The 12,443-nt window shown below is 45.9% G+C and overlaps 2 protein-coding genes across 2 annotated transcripts in view; both read right to left on the bottom strand.

The window, feature by feature from the left end:
* The window catches only part of uxt (ubiquitously-expressed, prefoldin-like chaperone), a 363,866-nt gene that overhangs the window by 151,250 nt on the left and 200,173 nt on the right, over positions 1 to 12,443 (bottom strand). The window lies entirely within an intron of this gene.
* The window catches only part of slc6a8 (solute carrier family 6 member 8), a 51,749-nt gene that overhangs the window by 27,702 nt on the left and 11,604 nt on the right, over positions 1 to 12,443 (bottom strand). The window contains exon 2 of the mRNA XM_078288177.1: positions 3,399 to 3,530. Coding sequence (XP_078144303.1) covers positions 3,399 to 3,530 — 132 coding nt within the window. The remainder of the gene's footprint in view (positions 1 to 3,398; positions 3,531 to 12,443) is intronic.

Genomic DNA, 12,443 nt, shown 5'->3' with positions numbered 1-12,443 from the left:
TTTGAGGTTCAGAGGTCTGTTGCTATTTTCCTGTAACTGTTGTGGCTGTAAAACTTTTATTACCTTTTATTAACTTTTATTAACTTTTATTAGCAGTAAGAACCAGTCAGGTTCCTGCTGACTGACCTCTGACCTCCTGACTGCTGATTATTCTACTGGTCCAGTCTGTGGAAGCCTCTAAAAGACTAAAATGTAAATGTGACTCTTCACTTCTCCTTCATCATGATCAGTCAGGCTCACAGGAAGACTGGTTGTGTCCAAATTCATAGAACGTTCTGCAACGTACTACATCCTGCTGCAGCATACTGTTGTACTACATACAGTATACTGGCCGACTTTCTCAACACAGTGGAAATTGTTCATAGCACCAGAAGAAGAAAGCAGGTGGCTGCTGGGAGTCCATCGTCTGTGTCGGAGTTTAGCTGTTGCCTTCAAATACACTGGAATTTGCTGGCGCTGGCTCCCGCTTTACTGTCCACCATGTTTGTTCGGAAAATTTCTGCCGAACGGGTCGTTTCCATGGGAACGAGTTGGCGCAAAGAACTGTGGGACAGAAACGGCCATGTGGCAGCTACAGGATCCGTACGGTCGATGTAGTTTTTATACAGATGTGTTTCACATACTGCAATTCCATACTGACAAAAAACTGCAGACAGTCAGTATGTAGTGTTCTAGTATGAAGAATTCAGACATGACCAGTGACTGGGTGCTGTGACCTCTGACCTTTGACACTGATTATAATGTTGTTGAGCTGTTGTTGTTGTCCAGCAGCAGCAGACTGGCTGTACTGGGCCGCTCCCAGTCTGAACATGTTAGAACTGTATGAAGGTATCCTGGTTCCAGACTCCTGAATCTCCTCCCTCCACTCCTCAGATGTTGTGGAGCGATTCAGAGAGTCTGCTGTTTCCCTCGTCAACGGCTTGTTCTCGCTCCGAGAAACGATCAAGCCAATCAGAGCCTTTGTGGGAGGGACTAAAGTTTGAACCGTTCATGCGAAGGTTTTTCATTGGCGTTTCAGAATAGACTAGTCCGTACCCGGGGATGCGCGCGCCACAACTCCGCGCAGACTTGCCAAAAATGCGCATAAACAGCGTAAATTTGGGAAAATGGAAAAATCGGCTTCGTCAGTCCCTGCCTATGCCAATGCTCGATGCCCATGTGCAGTTTCAGATTGATCGGCCGACCCATTGAGGAGCAAATTGGATGCAGACAGACAGACAGAAGGACAGAGTTTTCCTCATTTTATAGTAGGATTTGTTGAAATCACCTCCTTAACCAACAGATTGTCTTTGCAAAGACGATATTTTTGTCAAAAATGGATGACATTCTTGGGTCAGTTGGTAAATGTAGAGGCTGACTGGCTGCAGCATCATGTGACTGAAGTGACATCAGAGCGGCCGATACGTCAGTCACTAGTGATCGGCTCAGATACGTCGGTCACTAGTGATCGGCTCAGATACGTCGGTCACTAGTGATCGGTTCAGATACGTCGGTCAATAGTGATCGGTTCAGATACGTCGGTCACTAGTGATCGGTTCAGATACGTCGGTCACTAGTGATCGGTTCAGATACGTCGGTCACTAGTGATCGGTTCAGATACGTTGGTCAATAGTGATCGGTTCAGACTCAGTCGCTAGTGATCGGTTCAGATACGTCGGTCACTAGTGATCGGTTCAGACTCAGTCACTAGTGATCGGTTCAGATACGTCGGTCAATAGTGATCGGTTCAGATACGTCAGTCACTAGTGATCGGTTCAGACTCAGTCACTAGTGATCGGTTCAGACTCAGTCACTAGTGATCGGTTCAGATACGTCGGTCACTAGTGATCGGTTTGGGGAAAATCAACCCCCCCACACAGAAAACGGCTAACGAGGAGGAAATCTCACTGGATGATGGAGTGGAACCAGACGGACGCTCAGTCTGAAGATCAGTCAGTCTGAATGTGAAGCAGAGGAGCTCAGTCTGCTAAAGGTTAAAGAAACTTCCAGAGATTTGTTTTGGTCTCCAGCCCAACAGTAAGGTCACAACAAGTCATGTGGTTAGGTGTAAAGGTAACACCTTTAGTAGTGTGTGTGTGTGTGTGTGTGTGTGTGTGTGCGTGTGTATTTGTCTGTATAGTTAAGCTAATAAAGATATAAAAGTATCATGTGGCATAAAAGGAACATATTTTATCGTGTGCGTGTGTGTGTGTGTGTGTGTGTGTGTTATCAGCGGTGATAAGCCAGAGGTTGGAGCTGGTAGTTTTCCAGGACTGAGCAGGATCAGTGTGTGTTTCACTCTCCTGTCTGTCGGACTCAAACTCGTCTAAACTGCTGACTGGATGGATTCGTGTTTGTTGCCTGGCAACATCAGCTTAACGAAGATTTCAAGGGTTTTGGTATGAAAGAGACGTCAGTGACATTTTGGCCGACAATGAGTATTATACATCACTGGAAAGCTCTGGCTGAGCTCTGTCTGAGGGACGAAACATCAGGTTTGTAACCAAAAAGCAGAAAACACTCAGAGCACAAACCTCCAGCAACACTGGACAATTCTCAACAATTCTCCAACTTGCTGTTACACCCGAACACATCATTTCTGTCCGTTAAGTTTTAAGTTACATTTATTTCCTGGACCTGCAAACATCCCTTAGGATTTGGAATCAAGTTAGTTTCATTGTTCAGGCTAAAAAATTAGAATCGTCTAATGGAGGAAATTCAAGGTCCAGATCACCAGCAAAATCTAATCAGTTGTTCCCTGGTTCACAGCTGTTCTGTCCACCAAATACCATGGAAATCCATTCATAGGTTTCATTCATAGCAGATTTCCTGCTGACAAACCTCCTTGGCAGAGGTAATAAAGGAGAAAACCTTGGATTAAATTGCTGTAAAAAGGCTGTAACTGCACTTCATCGGTTTTTACACAACAGCAATTTTCTGAATCTTAATCTCTGTACAAGTATGTTTTGAATAAAAAAAGATACAATCATTTAAAGTTTTGCTCTGCTATTAAATTAGGAAAAGGTCCATTGTATCAGGAAGTACTGTGAACCTATTGATCCCAAACTTTCCAAACAGCAGAATGTTTGGAGATCAGTTATTCTGAAGTTGAGCAGTTCTGCCTGAGCTGCCGGGAGTCGAACCCTCAACCTGCCGGCCTCACTGCCTGGCTCTCCCTGCTGACCCTCAGCTCACAGCAGCTTTGTTTCAGCCTGCCTGCCACGTGTTTCAGAGGAAATCAAACGCGTTTTTAACAGATTTCATCACATTAAGAGTTGCAGCATTTTCTCAATCAAAAATCAATTTCCGTCCCTTTTTCCATCCGTTTCAGCTGATGTTAAAACTTGAAAATCACCAGGTCAGAGTTACAAGGTTACAGCAGCGATGTAATGAACTGCAGTATTTTCTGCGGACTGCACCTTTAAAGAGCGGAGCGATGTTCCAGACGTTGATGCTGCCGGCCTTCATGAACTGACCGAGAGCGATCTCCAGGAAGAAGATGGGGATTCCTCCAACAAACACGATCAGCATGTAGGGGATCAGGAAGACTCCTGGAACACAGCAGGACACAAGAGACATCAAGAGACATCAATAGAAATCAATAGAAATCAATAGAATACAATAGACAAACATGATCAGCATGTCTATCCGGCTCTCCAGGCGGACAGACAGGTGTCAGGATGGAACAGAATACACGAGAAATCAATAGAATACAATATACTATGATAGAATAAAACAGAATAGAATAGAATAGAATAGAATAGAATAGAATAGCATTGGCAAACACAATCAGTACGTAGGGGATAAGGAAGACACCCGGAGAACCGGACGGACAGGTGTCAGGGTGGAACAGAATAGAACAGAAATCAATAGAATACAGTAGAATTGAATAGAATAAAACATTAATTTGGGACATAACACAGGGAGGGAGGGATCATTCAAAAGTCTAAACCAATGGGAGATCAGTTAGGGAGAGAAAGGCAGTTTTATTGGATGGGAGGGGCAGAGGGGCGGGACTGTCCAAAAATCTGTGACGTTTGATTGGTTGGAGTTTTCATTTCCTCCTCCTGGTGCAGTGTGATGTCACCGCTAAAGATCCTCTGTTTACCAGGAGGGAGGAGGAATGTCAGTTCAGTTCAGGGGATTTTAAGTGTAAAATCAAAAGATTCTGCTAAAAACCTGAGAGTTTAGTGTCTGTAGAGAAGTTAAAGGGACGTTCCGCTCAACGTCTCCCGCTCCTTTAATCAGTCAGACTGAGGTTTGATTCACGTCTCATGTTTAATTCAGCAGCCTGATGATGGAGGATTATATAACTCAACATGACTCTCTCTCTCTCTCTCTCTCCCTCTCTTTCTTCCCTCTCTATCTGGACATGGATGAAGGACAAGAGAATCTCTCTATCGCTTCACTTGTCTTTGTCTTTTTTTCTCTCTCTTAATGTTTTATCCTCTCTTTCTCTCACTGAACAGGCTGCAGGGTGAAAATGAAGGAAGGAAAGAAGGAAGAAAAGGAGGGAAGGAGTGGAAATATTCTTCTCTCTCTCCCCTCCTTTGTCTCTCTTTCATCCTCTCTATTTCTAAGTAAAGAGGTCGGAGGGGAAGAATACTTCCTGTTTTTTTCTTTCTTTCTTTCTCTTTCTGTAACGGATGGAGGATCATCAAATAAATTCAATTATACAACAGTTAGTTCCGGGCGCGCGATTTGATTGGACGAGAAGCATTCCATGAGTGCTGATATACAGCACAACAGCACTCCCTCTCGTGTCATATTGCTTAATCAATCAAAGAGTAATAAGAGTCATAATAATGATCCAAAATACAGAATGATTAAATGTTGAGTTAAATACGATGTAGTATTCAATTTGATTACTTCACTCAGCTTTAATAAATGATTAACAAATGATTTGTAAAACATAAATAAGCGTTATAGAGGAGCTTATTATACAGCTGCAACTGGTTTACAGTTATTATTATCTCTCTAATGAAGGAATGAATGAAGGAATGAATGAATGAGAAAACTATTTCTTTCTCTCCTTCACTCTTTCTTTTCTTTCACTCTGATTCTGAACTGGGGCGAGGGACATGGATGAATAATTAGGAATGCTCTCTCTCTCTCTCTCTCCTCTCTCTCTCTCTCTCTCTCCTCTCTCTCTCCTCTCTCTCTCTCTCGCTCTCTCTGTCATTGGTATGTCAACTGGCATGGTAAAGGGGGGGTCCACACACACACACACACACAGCGGGGGGGAAGTGGGTCACGGTGGAAGCTGGTATGAATGAAACTGGTTGGCATCAAACAGAGATCAAACTGAGTTCAGGACAGAGAGAGAGAGAGAGAGAGAGAGAGAGAGAGAGAGAGAGAGAGAGAGAGAGAGAGAGAGACAGAGAAAGAGAGAGAGAGAGAGAGAGAGAGAAGAGGAGAGAAGGAAAGGAGAGAAGGAGGTAGTGTATATAAAGTGCCAGGCGTTGCATAACAGAGGCTGCTACTACATGCTGAGCTATTATACAAGGAGAGAGAGAGAGAGAGAGAGAGAGAGAGAGAGAGAGAGAGAGAGAGAGAGAGAGAGAGAGTGAGAGAGAGACTCCATATGAAAACATTAAAAAGAGTAGCTAGAACAAATAGATACAACTGCTGTCAACACAGAACTGGATAGACTAGAATAGAACAATGCTAACAGATTCATTTCAAGAACAGCGATGTTGCCAAGAGGCTACATGATAAATACAACACACACACACACACACACACACACACACACACACACACACACACTCTCTCTCTCTCTCTCCCTCTCTCTCTGTATTGAAGGAGGCTCATTTACAAACAGATCATGTAGCCGCTACTGATGATGTATGGGACTGCCAACACACACACACACACACACACACACACACACACACACACACACAGGGGCTCTGAGTGACGCAGGTTTGAATGAAGCTACGCAGGTTAGCGCAGCCTGCTGTGATACACACTGTAACATGTTAGCTTAGCATCACACAGCCTGAGTCACGACCAGAGAGAGAGAGAGAGAGAGAGAGAGAGAGAGAGGAGAGAGAGAGAGAGAGACAGAGAGAGAGAAAGGAGAGAGAGAGAGAAACAAATAATGAGCAGGACGCGTGCGGGACAAGCGAAGAAGAACAGAAGGAGGGGAAGGGGCGGCCATTTCAGCCGCTCAATAAAAATCCCCTTCACACACACACACACACACACACACACACACAGATCAGTGGTGTAATGCTGTTAGCGCTACAGTAACTCAGTGTTGATGGGATTAGAGACTCTACTAGAGCCACAACACTGCAGCAAGGAATACACACCAACCACTAACACACACCAGCACACACCAACACACACACACACACACACACACACACACACCAACCACTAACACACACCAGCACACACCAACACACACACACACACACACCAACCACTAACACACACCAGCACACACCAACACACACACACACACACACACACACACACACCAACCACTAACACACAGCAGCACACACCAACACACACCAACACACACTGACTACTGACACACATGAACTAAGTGATGAAACATGTGACTTCTTCTTTTACAGCCAAACATATCGAACACTCAGTCGTCCCTCTGTGACTCCGCCCTCTGTGACTCTGCCACCTTTGGCTCCGCCCCCTGTGACTCCACCATCTGTGACTCCGCCCCCTGTGACTCCACCTTCTGTGACTCTGCCACCTTTGGCTCCGCCCCCTGTGACACCACCATCTGTGACTCTGCACTCTGTGACTCCGCCCTCTGTGACTCCACCCCCTGTGACTCCGCCCTCTGTGACTCCGCCCTCCCAACATTTAGAACATTTTTTTTTTTTCCTAACAAGGTTTTGTTGTTGTATGTATTGAGGTTCTAACGCTCTAAGGCGGGTCTAACTGCATATTTTTTATATTTACAGCTGTTTATAGATTGTTTAAATATGTATAACATATTTACTTCTGCTTCATCCTGGGCTATATGAGATATAAAGCAATAAAGAACGCAGCGTCACCTGAACGCAGCACAGCGTCACCTGAACGCAGCACAGATCACAGTTCACAGGGTTGAAAGTGAGACTGAAGCTACAGAAATAGAGTCGCGGCTGCAGTTAGCCTGCTAAGCTGTAGCACTACAGTTAGCTAGCTAAGCTGGCTAAGCCGGGGTAAGTCACTGGGCTAAGTAGTGACAGAGCAGAAGGGGGGAGGGGTGAAGGGGCATGAGGGGGTGCGAAGAGGTGGAGGAGGGGGTGTTAAAGAGAGATTAAAGAGAAAGAAAGAGAAAAACAGAAAATGAGAGAGAGAGCGTAATGCTAATTCCAGCGCATCTGATGAAGAGCCACCATCCTCATCCTCATCAGCTGTAACGAGCCGATCAATACTCTACCGACACCTGGATTTAACGAGATTTCTCATCAGGTCTTAACGAGCTCTCACTGTTCACATGGCTTTAACGAGCTTCCACAACGAGACGGCTCACCTGGCGATGACACGCCTCAAACACACAGAACACACCAAACACACCGGACTGAACCAAACACACCAAACACACCGGACTGAACCAAACACACCAAACACACCGGACTGAACCAAACACACCAGACTGAACCAAACCCTGGACTGAACCAAACACACCGGACTGAACCAAACACACCAAACACACCGGACTGAACCAAACACACCGGACTGAACCAAACACACCAAACACACCGGACTGAACCAAACACACCAGAGTGAACCAAACACACCGGACTGAACCAAACACACCGGACTGAACCAAACACACCAGAGTGAACCAAACACACCAAACACACCGGACTGAACCAAACACACCGGACTGAACCAAACACACCGGACTGAACCAAACACACCAAACACACCGGACTGAACCAAACACACCAGAGTGAACCAAACACACCAGACTGAACCAAACACACCAAACACACCAGACTGAACCAAACACACCAAACACACCGGACTGAACCAAACACACCAAACACACCGGACTGAACCAAACACACCAGAGTGAACCAAACACACCAGACTGAACCAAACACACCAAACACACCGGACTGAACCAAACACACCAGACTGAACCAAACACACCGGACTGAACCAAACACACCAAACACACCGGACTGAACCAAACACACCGGACTGAACCAAACACACCAGAGTGAACCAAACACACCGGACTGAACCAAACACACCAGAGTGAACCAAACACACCGGACTGAACCAAACACACCAAACACACCAGACTGAACCAAACACACCAAACACACCAGACTGAACCAAACACACCAGAGTGAACCAAACACACCGGACTGAACCAAACACACCGGACTGAACCAAACACACCAAACACACCGGACTGAACCAAACACACCAGACTGAACCAAACACACCAAACACACCGGACTGAACCAAACACACCGGACTGAACCAAACACACCGGACTGAACCAAACACACCGGACTGAACCAAACACACCAAACACACCGGACTGAACCAAACACACCGGACTGAACCAAACACACCAGAGTGAACCAAACACACCGGACTGAACCAAACACACCGGACTGAACCAAACACACCAGAGTGAACCAAACACACCGGACTGAACCAAACACACCGGACTGAACCAAACACACCAAACACACCGGACTGAACCAAACACACCAGAGTGAACCAAACACACCAGACTGAACCAAACACACCAAACACACCAGACTGAACCAAACACACCGGACTGAACCAAACACACCAAACACACCGGACTGAACCAAACACACCAGAGTGAACCAAACACACCAGACTGAACCAAACACACCAAACACACCAGACTGAACCAAACACACCAGACTGAACCAAACACACCGGACTGAACCAAACACACCAGACTGAACCAAACACACCGGACTGAACCAAACACACCAAACACACCGGACTGAACCAAACACACCGGACTGAACCAAACACACCAGAGTGAACCAAACACACCGGACTGAACCAAACACACCAGAGTGAACCAAACACACCAAACACACCGGACTGAACCAAACACACCGGACTGAACCAAACACACCAGAGTGAACCAAACACACCGGACTGAACCAAACACACCAGAGTGAACCAAACACACCGGACTGAACCAAACACACCAAACACACCAGACTGAACCAAACACACCAAACACACCAGACTGAACCAAACACACCAGAGTGAACCAAACACACCGGACTGAACCAAACACACCGGACTGAACCAAACACACCAAACACACCGGACTGAACCAAACACACCAGACTGAACCAAACACACCAAACACACCGGACTGAACCAAACACACCGGACTGAACCAAACACACCGGACTGAACCAAACACACCGGACTGAACCAAACACACCAGACTGAACCAAACACACCAAACACACCGGACTGAACCAAACACACCGGACTGAACCAAACACACCAGACTGAACCAAACACACCAAACACACCGGACTGAACCAAACACACCGGACTGAACCAAACACACCGGACTGAACCAAACACACCAAACACACCGGACTGAACCAAACACACCGGACTGAACCAAACACACCAAACACACCGGACTGAACCAAACACACCAGACTGAACCAAACACACAGAACACACCGGACTGAACCAAACACACCGGACTGAACCAAACACACCGGACTGAACCAAACACACCGGACTGAACCAAACACACCAAACACACCGGACTGAACCAAACACACCAAACACACCAAACACACCGGACTGAACCAAACACACAGAACACACCGGACTGAACCAAACACACCGGACTGAACCAAACACACAGAACACACCGGACTGAACCAAACACACAGAACACACCGGACTGAACCAAACACACCGGACTGAACCAAACACACCAAACACACCGGACTGAACCAAACACACAGAACACACCGGACTGAACCAAACACACCGGACTGAACCAAACACACCGGACTGAAAACAGGCTCAGAAACACACACAGTAGGGCCGGCTTCAGGTTGAGGCAGCTAAGGTTAGTAGGTCAGGTTAAATTTTGACTAATAATAAAACTTTTATTTCCTCGTATGAATTGGACGAGCTGCGACCTGCTGCAGCTGGAGAGAGACGGACCTGACTGACCTGAATCTCTTAATGGCTGCGGCACTGAGGAGAAAACAATAAAAACTGCTGTCAGTCTGTTTATCATCACCTGACAGGCTGCTGGTCAGTAACTGTTAATTACGCTGCAAGTCAAGGAACCGCTTCAGACCTGCAGCTTCCCGATGTGGACTTCAGCACTGCGAGTCTTGCGGAGACTAAAGGAAACACGGCTGGATTGCAGCCTGCTCTCCTGAAATTTCATAAGAAAATAAGAAGCTTTGTGCACGAGAAAGTGAGAGAGAAGTGTCTCCCAGCAGGAAAGACACGACCAGAAACAGGAAGCAGTTTCACGTGAAATGGAAACCTTCAACTTCAGCTCATCTTTATTTATATGAAAATGCTGCCGGTTATTACTTTAATTGAAGGTCTTTGTAAAATTATTTAATTTAAAAAATGAATGGCTGATGGTTAGAATGCTGCGTTCAAGTGCAACAGAGCGGTCGTTCAAGTCGGAATTCCCAGTGGGAAATTCGGGCAAGATTCATTCTGCCCGAGTTCTCCGACATAAACACAGCTGACGTCACAGCATCAATCTGTACGTCATAAAACTTGACTTTACTTGATATGTAGTTTTTATGTTATGAAAACGTGTTGAAACAACTTTGTAGTTTCCATATGTAACGTAATTCAGTGACTTCGTTACTAGATAGAAGTCTTTGCTGTATGAACTATCCTGCTAACGTTACTAGACGTTGTCAGATAGCTAACGTTAACATTAATGGGCAGAGGCTGTTGGGTCCATGTTTCCCTTGAAGACTCACTGGAACACATTTAGATCAGAAGTCTGTAATTCCAACTCAGAACTACTGACTTCCAACTTCCAATGGAAAGCAGCAGAAGCCTCTTCTGTGTTTTCTGCAGCAGAAACAGTGAACTGTCTGGATGGAGTTAAGCACCGCGCTGCTGACCCAGGGTCAGCCGGGGGAAAGGCTAAATAAGAAGAAATTAACAGCAACAGGAATGAGGAAAACTCTCAAAATTGATGACAAACTGATTTCTTTAGCATTAACAGTTCTGCAGAAACCTCGTGTCTCTAATTTTGCCTCTTTGTTTCTGGTGTTTTTGCTGTGCACTTTTATAGAATTTCATGTCATGTTTTTGATCTTGCTGACTTTCTATTTACCGTTAAACATGTTTCCAAAGTTTTAATAGTCCTAGTTTTATGTCTTTTTGTAAAGCACTTACAGTATATATATATATAAATAAAATTCTTCCTCTTCTAATTGACTGCAATTATTGACATCTGACTGTAGGAAATGTTTCTATCCTGCTGATGAACAGACTGAGCAGCAGCGGGGCAGTCGGGGTTCAGCTGCCTTGCTGAAGGGTTCAGGCAGGCGCTGTGTTGGAAACCATGAAAATACATGAAACCACAGATGTTCCCCTGTTCCTCTCTGCAGGTAGAAGACTGTCAGCCAACAAGGTTTCTCTGCACGTCCGTCTGCCAAACGCCGCGGTAACAGCAGCCGACACTTTCTGCCAAACGCTAGCTTAGTTTAGCTTAGCTTAGCTAGCTAGCTAATCTTAGCCTAGCTTCCTCTGGAAGCCGGTGCGGATTGGCTGGCCTACATACCTGAATAGAATGATTAGCTCACTCTGCTAAACATGACTCAACATGACTGAGGTCCAGTCACTTCAGCTGAAACACAGAGGCTCAGCGGTCCATTAACACCGGTCCAGACTCGGTCCAGACTCGGTCCAGACTCGGCCCAGACTCGGCCCAGACTCGGTCCAGACTCGGCCCAGACTCGGTCCAGACTCGGTCCAGACTCGGCCCAGACTCGGTCCAGACTCGGCCCAGACTCGGCCCAGACTCGGTCCAGACAGTCCAGACCTTCAAACATTTTATACAATGCAACCACGGTGTTCGAGGAGCCGTACAGGACACGAGTCAAACTTCAGCTCGTTCATACACACATTTGAACTCTCACATCCATGTGATGCGAACACATTCAATACACTACTGAAACACTCATATAAACACTGATGAAATGTGTTACGCTTACAGACAAAACCGAACCCCCCATATACTACTACTACTATTGAAATGAACCTATAAACACTATTGAATGTTCTCCTGTTCACTATTGAAAACCTCTTTCATTCACCACTGAGGAGGAGAGGAAAAGAGGAGTAAGGCTGGTCAACAGGATTAAAAGATTACAGGCCACTCCTGTTAATCTCTCGTCCACGTGGGGCGAGGGATGATGATGTCACACTTGGCAGCCAACCAGAGACTGTCACACACACACACACAC

Source organism: Centroberyx gerrardi, chromosome 14, assembly GCF_048128805.1.
Source record: "Centroberyx gerrardi isolate f3 chromosome 14, fCenGer3.hap1.cur.20231027, whole genome shotgun sequence".
Classification (NCBI taxonomy): Eukaryota; Metazoa; Chordata; class Actinopteri; order Beryciformes; family Berycidae; genus Centroberyx; species Centroberyx gerrardi.
The sequence above is the reverse complement of the archived record's forward strand: the minus strand, read 5'-3'. Positions and strand labels throughout refer to the sequence as shown.